General features: G+C 43.8%; 1 protein-coding gene across 1 annotated transcript in view; it reads right to left on the bottom strand.

Annotated features, from left to right (window-relative positions):
• Nucleotides 1–26,090, bottom strand: part of LOC120061450 (guanine nucleotide-binding protein G(i) subunit alpha-like) — an 88,374-nt gene that overhangs the window by 26,283 nt on the left and 36,001 nt on the right. The window contains exons 2-5 of the mRNA XM_039011263.1: nt 14,750–14,792; nt 11,597–11,738; nt 8,051–8,208; nt 560–688 (exon numbers count right to left, since the gene is read on the bottom strand). Of these exons, the coding sequence (XP_038867191.1) occupies nt 560–688; nt 8,051–8,208; nt 11,597–11,738; nt 14,750–14,792 (472 nt within the window). The remainder of the gene's footprint in view (nt 1–559; nt 689–8,050; nt 8,209–11,596; nt 11,739–14,749; nt 14,793–26,090) is intronic.

Here is a 26,090-nt window from a genome sequence, read left to right on the forward strand (position 1 = left end):
ATACCCTACATTACTCATCTCATATGTATATACTGTCCTCTATACCATCTACTGCATCTTGCCTATGCCGTTCGGCCATCGCTCATTCATATATTTATATGTACATATTCTTATTCATTCCTTTACACTTGTGTGTAAAAGGTAGTTGTGAAATTGTTACATTACTTGTTAGATATTACTGCACGGTCGGAACTAGAAGCACAAGCAATGCGCTACACTCGCATTAACGTCTGCTAACCATGTGTATTTGACCGATTTGATTTGATTTGATTTGCAATGTGCGGTCTCAAGTAGGTGGTAAAATTACAAGTGATCTTTTTTCAAGATGTCGGCAACTTTCGGTGATTTCCTCATATTAGATTTTTTTTCTAGCTCATGAGTGTAATTTCTGTGATTCTATGATGTCTGGAAAGCAGGGTCCTAAAAAGGTATGTAAATGTGAGGAGTCCTAAATTGGTTAGAAATGCAAGACTGTGTGTGTGTGTGTGTGTGTGTGTGTGTGTGTGTGTGTGTGTGTGTGTGTGTGTGTGTGTGTGAGGATAGCAGCGGGTATACTGACTTGAAGTAGAGCTCTTTGAAGGTAAAGTGTGTCTCCACGATGCCGGTAGTCTTGACTCTGGTCCTCAGCACGTCTTGCTGTGTGGGGACATAATTTTGTTGGGCAATACGGTCCAGGTCATTCAGATAACTGAGGGAGGAGAGACAACGAGAAACAAGTCAGGCGAGAGAGAGACAGGTCAGGAGAGAGAGAGAGACAGGGCAGGAGAGAGAAAGAGAGAGACAGACAGGTCAGGAGAGAGAAAGAGACAGACAGGTCAGGAGAGAGAGACAGACAGACAGGTCAGGAGAGAGAAAGAGACAGACAGGTCAGGAGAGAGAGACAGACAGGTCAGGAGAGAGTGAAAAAGAGAGACGGGTCAGGAGAGAATTATGGAAGTAACACTGAAGTAGTTTAGTGCCCTAAAAAACATGTTAAATATGGATAAAAATAAATCGAAATAATATCTCAGATATAGGACAGACACTTTAAAACAAACTTCCTTTTTGATGTATTTTTTGACCATCTATTTTTCCATGTATGAATCTGTTATTCAATGTGTTTCTATGAGGAAACAGCAGTCAGGACAAATTCAATGTGTTTCTATGGGGAAACAGCAGTCAGGACAAATTCAATGTGTTTCTATGAGGAAACAGCAGTCAGGACAAATTCAATGTGTTTCTATGAGGAAACAGCAGTCAGGACATATTCAATGTGTTTCTATGAGGAAACAGCAGTCAGGACATATTCAATGTGTTTCTATGAGGAAACAGCAGTCAGGACAAATTCAATGTGTTTCTATGGGGAAACAGCAGTCAGGACATATTCAATGTGTTTCTATGGGGAAACAGCAGTCAGGACATATTCAATGTGTTTCTATGGGGAAACAGCAGTCAGGACATATTCAATGTGTTTCTATGAGGAAACAGCAGTCAGGACAAATTCAATGTGTTTCTATGGGGAAACAGCAGTCAGGACAAATTCAATGTGTTTCTATGAGGAAACAGCAGTCAGGACAAATTCAATGTGTTTCTATGAGGAAACAGCAGTCAGGACATATTCAATGTGTTTCTATGTGGAAACAGCAGTCAGGACAAATTCAATGTGTTTCTATGTGGAAACAGCAGTCAGGACAAATTCAATGTGTTTCTATGTGGAAACAGCAGTCAGGACATATTCAATGTGTTTCTATGGGGAAACAGCAGTCAGGACAAATTCAATGTGTTTCTATGGGGAAACAGCAGTCAGGACAAATTCAATGTGTTTCTATGGGGAAACAGCAGTCAGGACAAATTCAATGTGTTTCTATGGGGAAACAGCAGTCAGGACAAATTCAATGTGTTTCTATGGGGAAACAGCAGTCAGGACAAATTCAATGTGTTTCTATGGGGAAACAGCAGTCAGGACAAATTCAATGTGTTTCTATGGGGAAACAGCAGTCAGGACATATTCAATGTGTTTCTATGAGGAAACAGCAGTCAGGACAAATTCAATGTGTTTCTATGAGGAAACAGCAGTCAGGACATATTCAATGTGTTTCTATGAGGAAACAGCAGTCAGGACATATTCAATGTGTTTCTATGAGGAAACAGCAGTCAGGACAAATTCAATGTGTTTCTATGGGGAAACAGCAGTCAGGACATATTCAATGTGTTTCTATGGGGAAACAGCAGTCAGGACATATTCAATGTGTTTCTATGGGGAAACAGCAGTCAGGACATATTCAATGTGTTTCTATGAGGAAACAGCAGTCAGGACAAATTCAATGTGTTTCTATGGGGAAACAGCAGTCAGGACAAATTCAATGTGTTTCTATGAGGAAACAGCAGTCAGGACAAATTCAATGTGTTTCTATGAGGAAACAGCAGTCAGGACATATTCAATGTGTTTCTATGTGGAAACAGCAGTCAGGACAAATTCAATGTGTTTCTATGTGGAAACAGCAGTCAGGACATATTCAATGTGTTTCTATGGGGAAACAGCAGTCAGGACAAATTCAATGTGTTTCTATGGGGAAACAGCAGTCAGGACAAATTCAATGTGTTTCTATGGGGAAACAGCAGTCAGGACAAATTCAATGTGTTTCTATGAGGAAACAGCAGTCAGGACAAATTCAATGTGTTTCTATGAGGAAACAGCAGTCAGGACAAATTCAATGTGTTTCTATGAGGAAACAGCAGTCAGGACATATTCAATGTGTTTCTATGAGGAAACAGCAGTCAGGACAAATTCAATGTGTTTCTATGAGGAAACAGCAGTCAGGACAAATTCAATGTGTTTCTATGAGGAAACAGCAGTCAGGACAAATTCAATGTGTTTCTATGGGGAAACAGCAGTCAGGACATATTCAATGTGTTTCTATGAGGAAACAGCAGTCAGGACAAATTCAATGTGTTTCTATGGGGAAACAGCAGTCAGGACAAATTCAATGCTTCATCTAATATTATTGGGGTTGTTTTTTTTCTGTATACCTGAAGGAGTCATAAAATTCCACATCAAATATCTAAACGATACTTCCCTTTTAGTAGAACCGTTCCTCACTGTGGATTTATTACTACCTGTTTTACTTTTCTATTATTTATCTATTTACTTTCTCTCTACATTGTTGGGAAGGGCCCCATTTCACTGTTAGTCTACACCTGTTGTTTCTCTCTACATTGTTGGGAAGGGCCCCATTTCACTGTTAGTCTACACCTGTTGTTTCTCTCTACATTGTTGGGAAGGGCCCGTCAGTCAGCATTTCACTGTTAGTCTACACCTGTTGTTTCTCTCTACATTGTTGGGAAGGGCCCGTCAGTCAGCATTTCACTGTTAGTCTACACCTGTTGTTTCTCTCTACATTGTTGGGAAGGGCCCTTCAGCATTTCACTGTTAGTCAACACCTGTTGTTTACGAAGCATGTGAAGGATAACATTTCATTTATTCAGACGGTATGTCCAGTCAATCAATCAAAAGGTATGTAAAGCCCTTTTTACAAAGTGAACAACAGTCAAGTGAATGTGACTGGAGGACATATTCTCTGGACAGACAGACAGACAGGGACAGACAGACAGGGACAGACAGACAGGGACAGACAACAGACAGACAGGGAGAGACAGACAGGGAGAGACAGGGACAGACAGACAGACAGGGACAGACAGACAGGGACAGACAGACAGACAACAGACAGGGACAGACAGACAGACAGGGACAGACAGAGACAGGGACAGACAGACAGACAACAGACAGGGACAGACAGACAGACAGACAACAGACAGGGACAGACAGAGACAGGGACAGACAGACAACAGACAGACAGGGACAGACAAACAGACAGACAGACAAGACAGACAGACAGGGACAGACAACAGAGACAGGGAGAGACAGACAGGGAGAGACAGGGACAGACAGACAGACAGGGACAGACAGACAGGGACAGACAGACAGACAACAGACAGGGACAGACAGACAGACAGGGACAGACAGAGACAGGGACAGACAGACAGACAGAGACAGACAGGGACAGACAGACAGAGAGAGACAGACAGACAGGGACAGACAGACAGGGACAGACAGACAGGGACAGACAGACAGGGACAGACAGAGACAGGGACAGACAACAGACAGACAGGGAGAGACAGGGACAGACAGACAGACAGGGACAGACAGACAGGGACAGACAGACAGACAACAGACAGGGACAGACAGACAGACAGGGACAGACAGAGACAGGGACAGACAGACAGACAACAGACAGGGACAGACAGACAGACAGACAACAGACAGGGACAGACAGAGACAGGGACAGACAGACAACAGACAGACAGGGACAGACAAACAGACAGACAGGGAAGACAGACAGACAGGGACAGGGACAGCCGAGGCCTGACAGACAACAGACAGAGGCAGACGAGGCTGGACTGGAGTACAGAAAGACAGAGACAGACAGGGACAGACAGACACAGGGACAGCCAAAACTAGACAGACAACAGACAGAGGCAGACGAGGCTGGACAGTAGTATAGAAAGACAGACATACAGACAGGGACAGCCGAAACCAGACAGACAGACAGACGGAAACAGCCGAGGCCTGACAGACAGACAGACGGAAACAGCCGAGGCCTGACAGACAGACAGACGGAAACAGCCGAGGCCTGACAGACAGACAGACGGAAACAGCCGAGGCCTGACAGACAGACAGACGGAAACAGCCGAGGCCTGACAGACAGACAGACGGAAACAGCCGAGGCCTGACAGACAGACAGACGGAAACAGCCGAGGCCTGTGGAATCCCATGTGATCCATGTGAATTGAGTGTAAATACGTTGATAACTGATAATAAACATTGCCTGCTAGAGGTGTGAGTGATAACAGAGAGTAGCGCTGGACTGACTCACTCTAGTAGTCTCTCCAACCAGGCAGCTCTGCAACGTGGACACACGGAGACCACCTAGATACAACCAGACTAAAATGTTTAAATACTTTCAGCGTTTGCTCTAGCTTGCCTATATAGTTCCAGGTGGGTGGAGTTTGCACTTTTGGAACTATACTATTGGTCCATTAAGTTCAGGCGAGCTCAATCAAGCACAGAAAGTATTAGAAATAGTTTTGAAATACTATTTGAACCCAGGTCTTGCATTGACAGACAGACAGAGAGCTCTGACCTACAACTACCACTACATGTTCTGTGTTGCCAAAACAAAGTCGACGTGTCCTTCACACCAACCCCCCCCCCCCAGGCAGGATGTGTGACAGGAACACTAAAGGTCGCCATTAACTTTGCATTTATCATAATGGTAAAATGATACACTATTATTCTACCTTAACTTCCTCTTATTGTGACATCGGCTAAATCAGGGATCATCCACTAGATTCAGCCACAAACACATATAATATAAATAAAACATAATAATTTCAAACCTTTGCTTTTGTTTGTACACGATCACATACACACAGCGGCCAGTTTATTAGGTACACCCATCTAGTACCAGGTCGGACCCCCGAATTCTTCAGGACGTGGAAACGTTGGTCAATTGGTATCAATGGACATAACGTGTACTAGGAAAACATTCCCCACACCATAACACCACCACCACCAGTCTGTACCGTAGACACACCATAACACCACCAGCCTGTACCGTAGACACACCATAACACCACCACCACCAGTCTGTACCGTAGACACACCATAACACCACCACCACCAGTCTGTACCGTAGACACACCAGGCAGGATGGGGCCATGGACTCATGCTGCTTACGCCAAATCCGGACTGTCATCAACAGGAACCGGGATTCATCAGAGCAGGCAATGTTTTTCCACTCCTCACCTGTCCAGTGTTGGTGATGGCGTGCCCAACTGAAGCCGCTTCTTCTTGTTTGTAGCTGATAGTGTAACAGTTTAACTTTACGTCCGTCCCCTCGCCCCGACCCGGGCGCGAACCAGGGAGCCTCTGCACACATCAACAACAGTCACCCACGAAGCATCGTTACCCATCGCTCCACAAAAGCAGCGGCTCTTGCGGAGCAAAGGGGAACCAGTACTTCAAGGTCTCAGAGCAAGTGACGTCACCGATTGAAAGGCTATTAGCGCGCACCACCGCTAACTAGATAGCCATTTCACATCGGTTACAATAGGAGTGGAACCCGGTGTGGACGTCTGCTGCAATGGCCCGTCACTGACAAGGACCGACATGTTGTGCGTTCTGAGATGCCGTTCTGCATACCACTGTTGTACTGCGCCCGTTATTTGCCTGTTTGTGGCCTGCCTGTTAGCTTACACGATTCTTGCCATTCTCCTTCAACCTTGAGCTGTTTTTCACCCACAGGACTCTGCCACTGACTGGATGTTTGTTTGTTTGTCGCCACGTTCTCTGTAAAAACCTAGACACTGTCGTGAGTGAGAAGCCCAAGAGGACGGCCGTTTCTGAGATACTGGAACCCGGAGCGCCTGGCACCAACGATCATACCACGCTCAAAGTCTCTCAGGGCTCTCGTTTGGCCCATTCAAATGTTCAAATCGAACTGAATGCCTCGATGCCTGTCTGCCTGCTTCATATAGCAAGCCACGGCCACGTGACTCACTGTCTGTAGGAGCCAACCATTTTCATGAACGGTGGTGTACCTAAATAACAGGCCACTGAGTGTATATATAGCTCTACTATGTGTGAGAATACTTGGATCTGATTTGCTGGTGTTTTTACAGTCTATCCAACAACTAAAACAATAGTTTTTGGAGGGGGGGGGGGATCACTAGAGGGCCAATATAGGTCGGCAGGCTGCCAGTTGGGGAACCCTGGCCTAAATATTCAGTACATGTATAAATAAAGTTTGTTCCCTCTTTTAGATTCTGGTGTACAAATATCGTATACTGTACGTACACAATCTACTGTACAGCTTGTAGGCTACAGTAAATTAGAACCCGTAACTCATTCAAATTATAACTGAAATGGACAAACAATATACTACAACCTACAGTATAACACATGAATTTACACTGTAGAGCAACTCTAATATGTCCTAACTGAAATGGTAACAGCTTTGACAACCAGCTGGGTTACGTCTGTGACGACAGTGTTTATCATAATCTCCCACTGCGATGTGGAACACCATCAGCTAGCATCAGCTAGCTAGCTAGCTAGGTCTACTTTCTGAACGAGCTTGTACAAGACAAAGGGAGATAGCAAGACCAGTCTTGTCCCCTCTCTCTACTGTAAGCGTTTTGCATAGCAAAAAAAACAAAAAACAACGTATTCTTGTTCCTTCAGAAATGTACCTTCTCAAGAGACATAATAAAACGATGAAATTCAGAGGAAAGAGGACGAGGTTACGTTTCAGTCATGTACGACAAGAGGATGTTGTCAGTGAATTAAGAAATCCTGGCACAGTCGTTCCTATAGAAGTGAATCTGTCCACAGTCGTTCCTATAGAAGTGAATCTGTCCACAGTCGTTCCTATAGAAGTAAATCTGTCCACAGTCGTTCCTATAGAAGTGAATCTGTCCACAGTCGTTCCTATAGAAGTGAATCTGTCCACAGTCGTTCCTATAGAAGTGAATCTGTCCACAGTCGTTCCTATAGAAGTGAATCTGTCCACAGTCGTTCCTATAGAAGTGAATCTGTCCACAGTCGTTCCTATAGAAGTGAATCTGTCCACAGTTCACAGGTTTTGTAAGGTGCAATTCAGTTCCAGCATTGTAAACTGCCAGGGTGTATCTTTGTGGCACGTATTTGTATTACGTGTAAATAAAACCAGTCTATAAGCATAACAAGTGGTGTACTGCGCGTGTACTGTGTGTGTGTGTGTGTGTGTGTGTGTACTGTGTCTGTCTGTGTGTGTGTGTGTGTGTACTGTGACCGTCTGTGTGTGTGTGTGTGTACTGTGACCGTCTGTGTGTGTGTGTGTGTACTGTGTCCGTCTGTGTGTGTGTGTGTGTGTGTGTGTCCGTCTGTGTGTGTGTGTGTGTGTGTGTGTGTGTGTGTGTGTGTGTGTGTGTGTACTGCGTCCGTCTGTCAGTCTGTGTGTGCGTGTCTTACTAGGATGCTGAATCGTTGAGCTGGTACTCTCTGGAGCGCAGGAAGCAGGTCTGGACCCCGCTGTCCGTCCACAGTTTCCGTATCACACCGGTTAGATCTGATGAGATCACACCCTCCTCCGTTGTACCAGCCAATACAAACAGCTGACGAGCATCGTCCTGGGCAAAATAGACATGTCCATTAGACCAGTGATTCATTGATTCGTTGATTGACCAGTGTTTCCCAAATCGCATCTGGGAACCATACTTCCAGATACTTCATATATTCCAGAACAAGCTCATCTGATTCAACTGGTTAACTAAACAGAAGAAAAATTTAAACGCAACATGTAAAGTGTTGGTCCCATGTTTCATGAGTTGAAATAAAAGATACAAGAAATCTTCCATAAGCACAAGAAAAAAAAATGTGCACAAATTTGTTTACATCCCTGTTAGTGAGGATATCTACTTTGTCAAGATAATACATCCATCTGACAGGTGTGGCATATCAAGAAGCTGATTAAACAGCATGATCATTACACAGGTGCACCTTGTGCTGGGGACAATAAAGGCCACTCTAAAATGGGCATTTTTGTCACACAACACAATGCCACAGATGTCTCAAGTTTTGACGGAGCATGCAATTGGCATGCTGACTGCAGGAATATCCACCAGAGCCATTGCCGGATAATTTAATATTAATTTCTCTACCATAAGCCGCATCCATCGTCATTTTAGAGAATTTGGCAGTACGTCCAACCGGCCTCACAACCACAGACCACGTGTAACCACGCCAGCCCAGGACCTCCACAGAGTGTCCCATGGTGGAGGTGGGGTTATGGTATGGGCAGGCATAAGCTACGGACAATGAACACAATTACATTTTATCGATGGCAATTTGAATGCAGAGACACCGTGACGTGATCCTGAGGCCCATTGTCGTGCCATTCATCCACTGCCATCACCTCATGTTTCAGCATGATAATGCACGGCCCCATGTCACAAGGATCTGTACACAATTCCTGGAAGCTGAAAATGTCCCATTGCTTCCATGGCCTGCATACTAACCAGACATGTCACCCATTGAGCATGTTTGGGATGCTCTGGATCAACATGTACAACAGCGTGTTCCAGTTCCTGCCAATATCCAGCAACTTCACACAGCCATTGAAGAGGAGTGGGACAACATTCCACAGGCCACAATCAACAGCCTGATCAACTCTAAACTAAGGAGATGTCACGCTGCATGAGGCAAATGGTGGTCAAACCAGATACTGACTGGTTCCGTGTGGAACTTATTTTTAAAAGGTATCTATGACCAGTAGAAACATATCTGTATTCGCAGGCATGTGAAATCTATAGATTAGGTCCTAATGAATTTATTTAAATTGACTGATTTCCTGATATGAACTGTGAAACTGTTGCATGTTGTGTTTATATATTTCTGTTCCGTGTATAATCCCCAACCACCGATCATTTGAATCAGGTGTGCTAGAATAAATAGAACAGGTGGAAGAGCTTTGGGAAACACTGCCATATGTTTTTGAAAGACGAATGCCCCCCTAGGAAATCCCTGGAAGCTGCAAAACCTTCTAACTCTGCTTCCAATAAAGGCTCAGTTCTAAGCTTATACATTCCTTCAGGTGCATTCCTACAGGTGCATTCCTACAGGTACATTCCTTCAGGTGCAGTGCCTACACAGGTACATTCCTTCAGGTACATTCCTTCAGGTACATTCCTTCAGGTGCAGTGCCTACACAGGTACATTCCTTCAGGTACATTCCTTCAGGTACATTCTTTCAGGTACATTCCTTCAGGTACATTCCTCCAGGTACATTCCTCCAGGTAAATTCCTCCAGGTAAATTCCTTCAGGTAAATTCCTTCAGGTAAATTCCTTCAGGTAAATTCCTTCAGGTACAGTGCCTACAGGTACAGTGCCTACAGGTACATTCCTTCAGGTACATTCCTTCAGGTACATTCCTTCAGGTACATTCCTTCAGGTACATTCCTTCAGGTACATTCCTTCAGGTACATTCCTTCAGGTACATTCCTTCAGGTACATTCCTTCAGGTACATTCCTTCAGGTACAGTGCCTACAGGTACATTCCTTCAGGTACATTCCTTCAGGTACATTCCTTCAGGTACATTCCTTCAGGTACATTCCTTCAGGTACATTCCTTCAGGTACATTCCTTCAGGTACAGTGCCTACACAGGTACATTCCTACAGGTACATTCCTTCAGGTACAGTGCCTACACAGGTACATTCCTACAGGTACATTCCTTCAGGTACAGTGCCTACACAGGTACATTCCTTCAGGTACATTCCTTCAGGTACATTCCTTCAGGTACATTCCTACAGGTACATTCCTTCAGGTACATTCCTTCAGGTACAGAGCCTACACAGGTACATTCCTTCAGGTACATTCCTTCAGGTACATTCCTTCAGGTACATTCCTTCAGGTACATTCCTTCAGGTACATTCCTTCAGGTACATTCCTACAGGTACATTCCTTCAGGTACATTCCTTCAGGTACATTCCTTCAGGTACATTCCTTCAGGTACATTCCTTCAGGTACATTCCTTCAGGTACATTCCTTCAGGTACATTCCTTCAGGTACATTCCTTCAGGTACATTCCTTCAGGTACAGTGCCTACACAGGTACATTCCTACAGGTACAGAGCCTTCAGAAAGTATTCACAGCCCTTGACTTTTTTGCACTTTTTTGTTTTATTTCAGCCTGAATTAAAAATGGTTTAAACACAATACATCATAATGTCAAAGTGGAATTATGTTTTTAGAAATGTTTACTAAATAAATGAAAAGTTGAAAATGTCTTGAGTCAGTACGTTTTCAACCCTTTGGTTATGAAAAGCCTAAATAAGTTCAGGAGTAAAAATTTGCTTAACAAGTCAAAAGAATGTGCCAAAAGTGATTCTAACATATATTGACTCAGGGGTGTGAATACTTATGTAAATTAGATATATTATATTTTCTCCAAAATATAAATAGTAAAGTACATTACCCCAAAAAACTACTTAAGTAGTACTTTAAAGTATTTTTACTAAAGTACTTGGGGCAATATTCTGTCCTGAGATCCATGCACTTACATCACATCTTTGAGCAAGCCTCCCATTAAACCCTGTAAACTATTAAAGTGAAAGTCTGAGTCGCGTCCACTTTTCGCAACTCCAACTCAGACCCTCGGTGAAAATGTGAGACCTGTTCAGTAGACGATGAGAACTGTAAAGACTCAGCTCATCAAATACAGAAGGGCATGGGGTTCTTAAACCTTGTTTCAGCGTGAGACCCAAATGAGAAATTGACCGTCCTCTGGTGACTCAAATTGCCCTCCAAAAGACCCAAATTAAGATGAAATAGCATGTGATTATAGACTGGTCGCTCATAACTGGCGACCCACCTCTCACATGCCACAGACCAACTTTGGGTCCCGACCCATAGTTTAAGAAAGTAGGGCATTAAAAAGACATTGACATAATGCGAACCACTCATTAAGAAAACGTTTTGCTAGACCATAAAGTTACGTCGCGTTGTGTTGTGTGCCTACCGCTCGTGCCGCGTCCCCAAAGTCTATCTTTAGGTGTCCCATGGCTCTGATGACGGCGATGATAGACTGGATGGTGTTGCTGTACACCACCACTCTGTACTGTTTACACTCCTCCTCGGAGTAGCCGGCCTCGTGGATGATTCTGAACGGGAGAACATTCAAAACATCATGATAGTTTAGATTTCAGATAAAGTCACTCGGTTTGGTCCAATATCCACACTTGAATATTATTAATAAGGTTGTCCTCCGAAGGGGTGGATGGTGGCAGTCCCCCCTCCCCCCAAAAAATCTTATTTTTTTTGTAATACAACTTAATAAACACTTGGTATGAATCAATGGACTAGGCATGTATTCTATGTAAGGTGGACTGTGGAACATTGTCACTCTGGTCTAAGGGAAATCTAACTGAAGTTTTTAACTTTTCTGTATGTGTGACCATTCAAGACAAGACATTTCCAAAAAACCAACCAACTGTTAATAGGTCTGTTGTGTGAGTAAATAGGCATGCTTAATGTGTGAATCCAGGGTTGCTAGTCTATTCAGGCCGTGCCAGGCTAGCTGTTGGCCTCTGTGGCCATTGTGTTTTGTGATGTGTGCTTCCTCCATCGTCTCTCTGCCTGAGCGCCACGTTAAATGAGGCATCTCTCTATGCAACACACACACACACACACACACACACACACACACACACACACACACACACACACACACACACACACACACACACACACACACACACACACACACACACACACACACACACACACACACACACACACAGAGAGAGAAAGAGATGAACTCAGCTGGCAATGGCAATTATCCCTGCATCATTAAACCCTCACAAAAGACAGTACTGTACATCGACAGCATATTATCTGAATGCCAGTTAACGGTTTAACTGGTTCAACTATCGGGTTAACGGGTTAACTAACGGGTTAACTATCGGGTTAACTATCGGGTTAACGGTTAACTATCGGGTTATCGGTTAACTATCGGGTTATCGGTTAACTATCGGGTTAACGGTTAACTATCGGGTTAACGGTTAACTATCGGGTTAACGGTTAACTATCGGGTTAACGGTTTAACTATCGGGTTAGTTAACGGTTTAACTATCGGGTTAGTTAACGGTTTAACTATCGGGTTAACGGTTTAACTATCGGGTTAACGGTTTAACTATCGGGTTAACGGTTTAACTATCGGGTTAACGGTTTACTAAGTTAAAATAATCAGTTATATAACTTATTAAAATGTCAAAACCAGAAATAGTAACAGTAACCTTTTGCCATGGTTTATGCAAGTTTGTTCGAATTCAGTTTGGACTGCAACAGTGTTGTATGTGAGTTTGAATGCCATTTTGGGCTGGAACATTCTACCCATAGAAATGGAATGAACAGAACAGTCAAACTGCTCATCACCAACTCATTCTAGTTCTGTTCTGCAACCATCATGGGGATTGTGACATAATGCAGTTTGGAATCACCAACTCATTCTAGTTCTGTTCTGCAACCATCATGGGGATTGTGACATAATGCAGTTTGGAATCACCAACTCATTCTAGTTCTGTTCTGGAACCATCATGGGGATTGTGACATAATGCAGTTTGGAATCACCAACTCATTCTAGTTCTGTTCTGCAACCATCATGGGGATTGTGACATAATGCAGTTTGGAATCACCAACTCATTCTAGTTCTGTTCTGCAACCATCATGGGGATTGTGACATAATGCAGTTTGGAATCACCAACTCATTCTAGTTCTGTTCTGGAACCATCATGGGGATTGTGACATAATGCAGTTTGGAATCACCAACTCATTCTAGTTCTGTTCTGCAACCATCATGGGGATTGTGACATAATGCAGTTTGGAATCACCAACTCATTCTAGTTCTGTTCTGCAACCATCATGGGGATTGTGACATAATGCAGTTTGGAATCACCAACTCATTCTAGTTCTGTTCTGCAACCATCATGGGGATTGTGACATAATGCAGTTTGGAATCACCAACTCATTCTAGTTCTGTTCTGGAACCATCATGGGGATTGTGACATAATGCAGTTTGGAATCACCAACTCATTCTAGTTCTGTTCTGGAACCATCATGGGGATTGTGACATAATGCAGTTTGGAATCACCAACTCATTCTAGTTCTGTTCTGCAACCATCATGGGGATTGTGACATAATGCAGTTTGGAATCACCAACTCATTCTAGTTCTGTTCTGGAACCATCATGGGGATTGTGACATAATGCAGTTTGGAATCACCAACTCATTCTAGTTCTGTTCTGCAACAATCATGGGGATTGTGACATAATGCAGTTTGGAATCACCAACTCATTCTAGTTCTGTTCTGCAACCATCATGGGGATTGTGACATAATGCAGTTTGGAATCACCAACTCATTCTAGTTCTGTTCTGCAACCATCATGGGGATTGTGACATAATGCAGTTTGGAATCACCAACTCATTCTAGTTCTGTTCTGGAACCATCATGGGGATTGTGACATAATGCAGTTTGGAATCACCAACTCATTCTAGTTCTGTTCTGGAACCATCATGGGGATTGTGACATAATGCAGTTTGGAATCACCAACTCATTCTAGTTCTGTTCTGGAACCATCATGGGGATTGTGACATAATGCAGTTTGGAATCACCAACTCATTCTAGTTCTGTTCTGCAACCATCATGGGGATTGTGACATAATGCAGTTTGGAATCACCAACTCATTCTAGTTCTGTTCTGGAACCATCATGGGGATTGTGACATAATGCAGTTTGGAATCACCAACTCATTCTAGTTCTGTTCTAACCATCATGGGGATTGTGACATAATGCAGTTTGGAATCACCAACTCATTCTAGTTCTGTTCTGGAACCATCATGGGGATTGTGACATAATGCAGTTTGGAATCACCAACTCATTCTAGTTCTGTTCTGCAACAATCATGGGGATTGTGACATAATGCAGTTTGGAATCACCAACTCATTCTAGTTCTGTTCTGCAACCATCATGGGGATTGTGACATAATGCAGTTTGGAATCACCAACTCATTCTAGTTCTGTTCTGCAACCATCATGGGGATTGTGACATAATGCAGTTTGGAATGCAAAGTGTTCACATCGTGATGTCCTTGTTATATGTGTGACACATGAACTTACTTCATCTGCTTCACTATTGTACTTTTCCCAGACTCCCCAGCACCTGAAAAGAAAAAGAGACTCATCAATTACACGAGAACTAATAATGAAACAAAATCAGCCAGAAAAGTACATTTGGAACTGTAGTCTAAACATTTTCTCTCAATTCAATTTCAATTTAAGGGGCTTTATTGGCAATGGGAAACATATGTTTACATTGCCAAAGCAAGTGAAATAAACACATTTACAGTAAACATAACACTCACAAAAGTTCCAAAAGAATAAAGACATTTCAAATGTCATATGTCTATATAAAGTGTTGTAATGATGTGCAAATGGTTAAAGTACAAAAGGGAAAATAAATTAACATAAATATGGGTTGTATTTATAATTATGCTTGTTCTTCACTGGTTGCCCTTTTCTTGTGGCAACAGGTCACAAATCTTGCTGCTGTGATGTCACACTGTGGTATTTCACCCAATAGATATCGGAGTTTATAAAAATGTGATTTGTTTTAGAAGTCTTTGTGGGTCTGTGTGATCTGAGGGAAATATGTGTCTCTAATATGGTCATACATTTGGCAGGAGGTTAGGAAGTGCAGCTCAGTTTCCACCTCATTTTGTGGGCAGTGTGCACATAGCCTGTGTTGTCTTGAGAGCCAGGTCTGCCTACGGTGGCCTTTCTCAATAGCAAGGCTATGCTCACTGAGTCTGTACATAGTCAAAGCTTTCTTTAAGTGTGGGTCAGTCACAGTGGTCAGGTATTCTGCTACTGTGTACTCTCTGTTTAGGGCCAAATAGCATTCTAGTTTGCTCAGTTTTGTTTGTTAATTCTTTCAATGTGTCAGGTACCGTAATTGCTGGACTATTAAGCGCACCTGAATATAAGCCGCACCCACTGAATTAAAAAAAAAAAATGTATTTTGTACATAAATAAGCCGCACGTGTCTATAAGCCGCAGGTGCCTACCGGTACATTGAAACAAATGAACTTTACACAGCCTTTAAACGAAACACGGCTTGTAACAAAAATAAATAGGCTTTTAAACGAAACACGGCTTGTAACAAAAATAAATAGGCTTTAACGAAACACGGCTTGTAACAAAAATAAAAAAAATAGCAGTAAACAGTAGCCTACCAAGAAAGTCATTGGTCACTACCTTCCTCCTCCTGTGCACTGAAACCACTGAAGTCATCTCCTTCGGTGTCGGAGTTGAATAGCCTCAGAATTGCTTCATCCGATGTTGGATCGTTTTCATTGTCGTTCTCGTCACTTTCATCCAGAGGCAAATTCCCCGCTGAGCTCATGCTGCCCTCTTCAACACGCAGCAGTCCAGCCTTTCGAAACCCGTTGATGATAGTGGATCTTTTGACAATGCTCCACGCTGTCAGGACCCACTGGCAGACTTGACCATAAGTTGCTCTTCGCATGCGGCCCGTTTTAGTGAAGGATTTCTCCCCACTTGTCATCCAAGCCTCCCACTGAACACGGAGCGCCACCTTAAATGCACGATTTACACTGATGTCGAGTGGCTGCAAATACTTTGTTGTGCCCCCAGGAATCACAGCTGGAATTGAGTTTGTCCTCTTGATGGCTTCTTTCACAGAATCTGTTATGTGGGCCCTCATGCTGTCCAACACGAGCAATGCCTTGTTCTTGTGAAAGAATCCTCCCGGTCGCTTGCCGTAACACTCCGTATGCCATTCATGCATTAGGCTTTCCGTCATCCATCCTTTCTTGTTGACTTTCACAACAATTCCTCTCGGGAATTTTTCTTTTGGCATCGTCATGCGTTTGAAAATCAACATCGGTGGAAGCTTTTCTCCCGATGCCGTGCAGCTCAGAACACAGGTGAAGTGCGTTTTTTCATGCCCAGTTGTTTTCAGCGTGATGGATGATTCGCCTTTCCTGTTGACAGTCCGAGTGAGAGGCAGGTCAAACGTCAGAGGAACCTCGTCCATATTTATGATGTCGTGCGGGCCGATGGAATGCTCCGCTATCTTTGCATCAGTGAATTTACGGAAGTTTGAAACTTTTTCCTCGTAGTCGGGAGGGAGCTGCTGACACAGACTCGTCCGTACCCTGATGGACAGGCCTTTACGTCTCATAAATCTTAGACACCACGATGGTCCACCTCTAAAATCCTCAAACTTCATTGCGGTGGCGATTGTTTTGGCTTTCAGTCGGATCTGCACAGTTGAAACACCTCGGCCGTCTGCTCTCTGTGTGTTGACCCAGTCTTCAAGCTCATTTTCTAGTTCGGGCCATCTGCTTTTCTTCCCTCTGAAAGCTTTTGTTGTCTTTCTGCACTGAGTCAGTTGCTCATGCTGCTGTTTCCAACGTCTTATCATACTCATTAAGGCCAAGCTCCCGTGCAGCAGCTCTATTTCCCTTTCCAACAGCCAGATCGATCGCCTTCAACTTGAAAGCTGCATCATATGCATTTCTCAGTGTCTTTGCCATGATGAGGGTGACAAAATGACTACCGTAATCAGAATGATGGGAAGTTTGAGCGCGCTCGATTTACGTCACATTATGTGACGGTGCTCAGTTTTTTGGCGGCATGAATTTGTGAAAGCGGGAAAAATCCATAAATTAGCCGCGTCATTGTATAAAGCGCGAGGTTCATAGCGTGGGAAAAAAGTAGCGGCTTATAGTCCGGAAATTACGGTAATTGTCTTTTTGTTTTCTCATGATTTGGTTGGGTCTAATTGTGTTGCTGTCCTGGGGCTCTGTGGGGTCTGTTTGTGTTTGTGAACAGAGCCCCAGGACCAGCTTGCTTAGGGGACTCTTCTCCAGGTTCATCTCTCTGTAGGTGATGGCTTTGTTATGGAAGGTTTGGGAATCGCTTGTAGAATTTAACCGCTCTTTTCTGGATTTTGATCATTAGCAGGTATCGGCCTAATTCTGCTCTGCACGCATTATTTGGTGTTTAACATTGTACACAGAGGATATTTTTTGCAGAATTAGTCTCAATTTGGTGTTAGTCCCATTTTGTGAATTCTTGGTTGGTGAGCGGAAAGCAAGATCTCACAATCATAAAGGGCAATGGGTTCTATAACTGATTCAACTTGACCTCCCGGGTGGCGCAGTGGTCTAGGGCACTGCATCGCAGTGCTAGCTGCGCCACCAGAGTCTCTGGGTTCGCGCCCAGGCTGGGCTGGGTTCGCGCCCAGGCTCTGTCGCAGCCGGCCGCAACCGGGAGGTCCGTGGGGCGACGCACAATTGGCATAGCGTCGTCCGGGTTAGGGAGGGTTTGGCCGGTAGGGATATCCTTGTCTCAGTATGTAAAAATGTAATAAAATGTATGCACTCTACTGTAAGTCGCTCTGGATAAGAGCGTCTGCTAAATGACTAAAATGTAAATGTAAAAAGTATTTTAGCCAGGTCCTAATTGGTATGTCGAATTTGATGTTCCTTTTGATGGCATAGAAGGCCCTTCTTGCCTTGTCTCTCAGATCGTTCACAGCTCTGTGGAAGTTACCTGTGGCGCTGACGTTTAGGCCGAGGGTATGTACAGCTCTGTGGAAGTTACCTGTGGCGCTGACGTTCAGGCCGAGGTATGTACAGCTCTGTGGAAGTTACCTGTGGCACTGACGTTTAGGCCGAGGTATGTACAGCTCTGTGGAAGTTACCTGTGGCGCTGACGTTTAGGCCGAGGTATGTACAGCTCTGTGGAAGTTACCTGTGGCGCTGACGTTTAGGCCGAGGTATGTACAGCTCTGTGGAAGTTACCTGTGGCGCTGACGTTTAGGCCGAGGTATGTACAGCTCTGTGGAAGTTACCTGTGGCGCTGACGTTTAGGCCGAGGTATGTACAGCTCTGTGGAAGTTACCTGTGGCGCTGACGTTTAGGCCGAGGTATGTACAGCTTTGTGGAAGTTACCTGTGGCGCTGACGTTTAGGCCGAGGTATGTACAGCTCTGGGAAGTTACCTGTGGCGCTGACGTTTAGGCCGAGGTTTGTACAGCTCTGTGGAAGTTACCTGTGGCGCTGACGTTTAGGCCGAGGTATGTACAGCTCTGTGGAAGTTACCTGTGGCGCTGACGTTTAGGCCGAGGTTTGTACAGGTCTGTGGAAGTTACCTGTGGCGCTGACGTTTAGGCCGAGGTATGTACAGCTCTGTGGAAGTTACCTGTGGCGCTGACGTTTAGGCCGAGGTTTGTACAGCTCTGTGGAAGTTACCTGTGGCGCTGACGTTTAGGCCGAGGTATGTACAGCTCTGTGGAAGTTACCTGTGGCGCTGACGTTTAGGCCGAGGTTTGTACAGCTCTGTGGAAGTTACCTGTGGCGCTGACGTTTAGGCTGAGGTATGTACAGCTCTGTGGAAGTTACCTGTGGCGCTGACGTTTAGGCCGAGGTATGTACAGCTCTGTGGAAGTTACCTGTGGCGCTGACGTTTAGGCTGAGGTATGTACAGCTTTGTGGAAGTTACCTGTGGCGCTGACGTTTAGGCCGAGGTATGTACAGCTCTGTGGAAGTTACCTGTGGCGCTGACGTTTAGGCCGAGGTTTGTACAACGGTTCTTCCTTAAAAAGTTTGGAGTTTATGCCGCGACCGTTTATGGTAGATGGTGGCAGATTGCGTAATTCTGTCACCACACTACGACCAGGGGGAGTCAGAATACTGATCTATCAGTGGTCTAAAATGTGGCACATATTGACTCTCTTTCCGGGAATGAATGGAGGTGTTTTCAGTCTCAGGCAAACACACAAACCGCTGCCCCTGGTCCTGGTGTTGAGAGAGAACTTGGGTAAATACAAAAATGGGGGAATTACACTTGACACGTGTACTGACGATTTTCGAAAACTAGGCACGGTGGCCTTTTGGTTTCTCCCTCTAAAAACAGAAATAAATCATTCTAAAATAACAAACTGGCTTTATTTACCTCAGTGTGAAAGGCTGATAGTCCCTCTATATAAAGTGAGTTTCTGAAACACGGAGTCCTTTGCTGATGTGAAGAAGAAACTGAATGAAAGAGACCAGCGAGGATTTGTCAGCATGAAGCTGAGTGACTCACTCATTCATGGCTTCGGATCAAAATAAATAATTACCAACATTCTTTCTGATGGTCTTTAATAAAGAAATGTTTTGACTGTTTTGAACAAGTTAATCTACTCATGTTGTGTGTGTTCAATTATTTGTGACGTTGTGATTATAATTAATGTAAACAAAATAAATCAAACAAATCCTATTCGTAATGAATAATCCGATGCGTGTTAGCTTGATTTTTCCTCATACTCATTTTATATTTTTAGACACTACAAAACATACACATACAAAAGACAACGACATCACACCTGTCCAGACCCCCCCCCCATCTCCAGCGCCTGCATCACTCTGCCACATTGCCTCAAACTGCTCCATGTTGTTTCTCTCCGTCGCCCACAAGCACTTTCAACATTTGGACAATAAAGTATTTAAAAGGCTGACATTGGCTGATTTGACTACTTCTGATAGCCAACATTCTAACTCCACCCAGAACTAACTCCACCCAGAACTAACTCCACCCAGAACTAACTCCACCCAGAACTAACTCCACCCAGAACTAACTCCACCCAGAACTAACTCCACCCAGAACTAACTCCACCCATCTGTCCAAACAGATCCTCAATGTAGATGGATGATTTTTAATATGTTATTGGACCATGAACAGATATGGCTCATTGACCTATACGGTCCAAATAATGACAAATAATGAAAAATATATACACTGCTCAAAAAAATAAAGGGAACACTTAAACAACACAATGTAACTCCAAGTCAATCACACTTCTATGAAATCAAACTGTCCACTTAGGAAGCAACACTGATTGACAATAAATGTCACATGCTGTTGTGCAAATGGAATAGACAAAAGGTGGAAATTATAGGCAATTAGCAAGACACCCCCAAAAAAGGAGTGATTCTGCAGGTGGTGACCACAGACCACTTCTCAGTTCCTATGCTTCCTGGCTGATGTTTTGGTCACTTTTGAATGCTGGCGGTGCTCTCACTCTAGTGGTAGCATGAGACGGAGTCTACAACCCACACAAGTGGCTCAGGTAGTGCAGTTCATCCAGGATGGCACATCAATGCGAGCTGTGGCAAAAAGGTTTGCTGTGTCTGTCAGCGTAGTGTCCAGAGCATGGAGGCGCTACCAGGAGACAGGCCAGTACATCAGGAGACGTGGAGGAGGCCGTAGGAGGGCAACAACCCAGCAGCAGGACCGCTACCTCCGCCTTTGTGCAAGGAGGTGCACTGCCAGAGCCCTGCAAAATGACCTCCAGCAGGCCACAAATGTGCATGTGTCAGCATATGGTCTCACAAGGGGTCTGAGGATCTCATCTCGGTACCTATTGGCAGTCAGGCTACCTCTGGCGAGCACATGGAGGGCTGTGCGGCCCCACAAAGAAATGCCACCCCACACCATGACTGACCCATCGCCAAACCGGTCATGCTGGAGGATGTTGCAGGCAGCAGAACGTTCTCCACGGCGTCTCCAGACTCTGTCACGTCTGTCACATGTGCTCATGTGCTCAGTGTGAACCTGCTTTCATCTGTGAAGAGCACAGGGCGCCAGTGGCGAATTTGCCAATCTTGGTGTTCTCTGGCAAATGCCAAACGTCCTGCACGGTGTTAGGCTGTAAGCACAACCCCCACCTGTGGACGTCGGGCCCTCATACCACCCTCATGGAGTCTGTTTCTGACCGTTTGAGCAGACACATGCACATTTATGGCCTGCTGGAGGTCATTTTGCAGGGCTCTGGCAGTGCACCTCCTTGCACAAAGGCGGAGGTAGCGGTCCTGCTGCTGGGTTGTTGCCCTCCTACGGCCTCCTCCACGTCTCCTGATGTACTGGCCTGTCTCCTGGTAGCGCCTCCATGCTCTGGACACTACGCTGACAGACACAGCAAACCTTTTTGCCACAGCTCGCATTGATGTGCCATCCTGGATGAACTGCACTACCTGAGCCACTTGTGTGGGTTGTAGACTCCGTCTCATGCTACCACTAGAGTGAGAGCACCGCCAGCATTCAAAAGTGACCAAAACATCAGCCAGGAAGCATAGGAACTGAGAAGTGGTCTGTGGTCACCACCTGCAGAATCACTCCTTTTTTGGGGGTGTCTTGCTAATTGCCTATAATTTCCACCTTTTGTCTATTCCATTTGCACAACAGCATGTGAAATTTATTGTCAATCAGTGTTGCTTCCTAATTGGACAGTTTGATTTCACAGAAGTGTGATTGACTTGGAGTTACATTGTGTTGTTTAAGTGTTCCCTTTATTTTTTTGAGCAGTGTATAATAATTATCAACTCTACAAGCAACACTAGACTCTATTATTATGGTGGGGGATTTTAATACTGTTTAAAATACCTCTATGGAGGCCTCCCGGGTGGCGCAGTGGTCTTTTTATCAACTGTAAATTTCAGCTACATTTTAGTAGCTCCACGACCACGGGTTAAACCTTGCTGAGATGATCAATGTATTTGTTGTATTGTCAGTTTCTCAAGCCAAAAAGTCGATGGCATTCACCAGTTCATCTTTGCTTGTAGGCTTGGCAGAGTCACGGATTAATGTTTTCAGTTGATGCCAAACAGGTTGGATTGGGTTTAAAATCAGGAGACCTACATTTAGAGATGAAAAATATATTTTTAGATATAATGTAGCCCTACCGTAGGCGAGGTAATGAGTAATGTCCTGTTAAAAGTGGTGAGTCTCACGAGTGTTGAGTAATGTCTTGTTTAAAGTGGTGAGTCTCACTAGTGTTGAGTAATGTCTTGTTAACAGTGGTGAGTCTCACTAGAGTTGAGTAATGTGCTGTTAAGTGGTGAGTCTCACTAGAGTTGAGTAATGTGCTGTTTAAAGTGGTGAGTCTCACTAGTGTTGAGTAATGTGCTGTTTAACGTGGTGAGTCTCACTAGTGTTGAGTAATGTGCTGTTTAACGTGGTGAGTCTCACTAGTGTTGAGTAATGTGCTGTTTAACGTGGTGAGTCTCACTAGTGTTGAGTAATGTGCTGTTTAACGTGGTGAGTCTCACTAGCGTTGAGTAATGTGCTGTTGAAAGTGGTGAGTCTCACTAGTGTTGAGTAATGTGCTGTTTAACGTGGTGAGTCTCACTAGTGTTGAGTAATGTGCTGTTTAACGTGGTGAGTAATGTCTTGTTTAAAGTGGTGAGTCACTAGTGTTGAGTAATGTGCTGTTAAAAGTGGTGAGTCTCACTAATGTTGAGTAATGTCTTGTTTAACGTGGTGAGTCTCACTAGTGTTGAGTAATGTCTTGTTTAACGTGGTGAGTCTCACTAGTGTTGAGTAATGTGCTGTTTAACGTGGTGAGTCTCACTAGTGTTGAGTAATGTCTTGTTTAAAGTGGTGAGTCTCACTAGTGTTGAGTAATGTGCTGTTTAACGTGGTGAGTCTCACTAGTGTTGAGTAATGTCTTGTTTAACGTGGTGAGTCTCACTAGTGTTGAGTAATGTGCTGTTGAAAGTGGTGAGTCTCACTAGTGTTGAGTAATGTGCTGTTTAAAGTGGTGAGTCTCACTAGTGTTGAGTAATGTGCTGTTGAAAGTGGTGAGTCTCACTAGTGTTGAGTAATGTGCTGTTTAAAGTGGTGAGTCTCACTAGTGTTGAGTAATGTGCTGTTTAAAGTGGTGAGTCTCACTAGTGTTGAGTAATGTGCTGTTTAACGTGGTGAGTCTCACTAGTGTTGAGTAATGTGCTGTTAAAAGTGGTGAGTCACTAGTGTTGAGTAATGTCTTGTTTAACGTGGTGAGTCACTAGTGTTGAGTAATGTGCTGTTTAACGTGGTGAGTCACTAGTGTTGAGTAATGTGCTGTTTAACGTGGTGAGTCACTAGTGTTGAGTAATGTGCTGTTTAACGTGGTGAGTCTCACTAGCGTTGAGTAATGTGCTGTTGAAAGTGGTGAGTCTCACTAGTGTTGAGTAATGTGCTGTTTAACGTGGGGAGTCTCACTAGTGTTGAGTAATGTGCTGTTTAAAGTGGTGAGTCTCACTAGTGTTAAGTAATGTGCTGTTTAACGTGGTGAGTAATGTCTTGTTTAAAGTGGTGAGTCACTAGTGTTGAGTAATGTGCTGTTTAAAGTGGTGAGTCTCACTAGTGTTGAGTAATGTGCTGTTTAAAGTGGTGAGTCTCACTAGTGTTGAGTAATGTGCTGTTTAACGTGGTGAGTCTCACTAGTGTTGAGTAATGTGCTGTTTAAAGTGGTGAGTCTCACTAGTGTTGAGTAATGTGCTGTTGAAAGTGGTGAGTCTCACTAGTGTTGAGTAATGTGCTGTTAAAAGTGGTGAGTCTCACTAATGTTGAGTAATGTGCTGTTAAAAGTGGAGTCAAACTAGTGTTGAGTAATGTGCTGTTTAAAGTGGTGAGTCTCACTAGTGTTGAGTAATGTGCTGTTTAACGTGGTGAGTCTCACTAGTGTTGAGTAATGTGCTGTTAAAAGTGGTGAGTCACTAGTGTTGAGTAATGTCTTGTTTAACGTGGTGAGTCTCACTAGTGTTGAGTAATGTCTTGTTTAACGTGGTGAGTCTCACTAGTGTTGAGTAATGTGCTGTTAAAAGTGGTGAGTCTCACTAATGTTGAGTAATGTGCTGTTAAGTGGTGAGTCTCACTAGTGTTGAGTAATGTGCTGTTGAAAGTGGTGAGTCTCACTAGCATTGAGTAATGTGCTGTTGAAAGTGGTGAGTCTCACTAGTGTTGAGTAATGTCTTGTTTAACGTGGTGAGTCACTAGTGTTGAGTAATGTGCTGTTAAAAGTGGTGAGTCTCACTAGTGTTGAGTAATGTGCTGTTAAAAGTGGTGAGTCTCACTAGTGTTGAGTAATGTGCTGTTTAACGTGGTGAGTCACTAGTGTTGAGTAATGTGCTGTTTAACGTGGTGAGTCTCACTAGTGTTGAGTAATGTGCTGTTTAAAGTGGTGAGTCTCACTAGTGTTGAGTAATGTCTTGTTTAACGTGGTGAGTCACTAGTGTTGAGTAATGTCTTGTTTAACGTGGTGAGTCACTAGTGTTGAGTAAAGTGCTGTTTAACGTGGTCTGGGTCTACTTACTCTGCTGGCTCCTTTTTTGTCTGTAGCAAGGGCCACGGTTGATTCGTCTGTGAAGATGACGTCATTGAATGTCTCGCCAGATTTGATCCATGCCAGGGCCACGCAAAGGTCTTTGTCAGACAAATCATTGTGTCAAAACTAGAGAACACACATGGTTAATGTTCTGGGGGTGAAAAATATATATATATATATATATATAAAATGTCTTACCAAGTCCAGTCTCTGTGCTGGAGTTCTTTTAAGAATAAACAAGAAGCCATGATGTGCTATCAGCAGGACAATAGACTCTTGCCGAGTTTAGGGAATTTAAATGTATTAATGGATGTTTGCGAGGCGTGTCACTTTTCTCCCATCTCTTTTGCATAGACCACCAAATGCATTGTTTTCTAACCATATCTGTCTGGATCCTGAAATTACTATGTGAAAAAATATCACTGAATGACAGAGCTTGGGGACTGGTCTTTATAAATCAATTAGATTTTTATGTGGAATGTTAGGATTATTTTGCTCTTCGCTCGCAGTCACTTAGTAGCCTAGGTCTACTCCGGACCGGTCACGTTGTACAGCATCATATCTTCCTAACAGAAACACTTAGGCCTACATCGGCTACAGTAAGAAATGCATGTTAGTTTTTCTTGGAATAGAAACACCATAATATTAATCTAATTAATTAAGCTACATTTCTAAAAATCAATCACCATAGTGTCTGTTCTATTCAAGGCTCCCTTTAACTCTTAGGCTCTACAGCTCCATGTCATTTCAATAACTTAGCTTCTCAAAGATGCCCTCTGGTGGGCAGACTAGCACTAACTACCATTAATGGCAACAATGGCTGACACTTAAATAACGTGACATAGAATTTTGCGGCAGCCCGCAAGCTGTGCTGCAGTACGACAATTTATAAAGGAAGAATCACTATACAGTTTTTTTGTGTGTCTAGATGGAATTTGTATTTGTGGTCCTGGCAACTGGACCTTTTTGGAACACCATTATTTTTGTCTTACTGAGATTTACTGTCAGAGCCCAGGTCTGACAGAATCTGTGCAGAATATCTAGGTGCTGCTGTAGGCCCTCCTTGGTTGGGTACAGAAGCACCAGATCGTCAGAAAACAGTAGACATTTGATTTCAGATTCTGGTAGAGTGAGGCCGGGTGCTGCAGACTGTTCTAGTGCCCTCGCCAATTCGTTTATATATACAGTACCAGTCAAAAGTGTGGATTCTATATTGTAGAATGTTAGTGAAGACATCACAACTGTGAAATAACACACATCATGTAGTAACCAAAAAAATGATACAAATGTTAATTCAAAATAT

This window comes from Salvelinus namaycush, chromosome 16 (assembly GCF_016432855.1).
Source record: "Salvelinus namaycush isolate Seneca chromosome 16, SaNama_1.0, whole genome shotgun sequence".
In the NCBI taxonomy this organism is placed as follows: domain Eukaryota; kingdom Metazoa; phylum Chordata; class Actinopteri; order Salmoniformes; family Salmonidae; genus Salvelinus; species Salvelinus namaycush.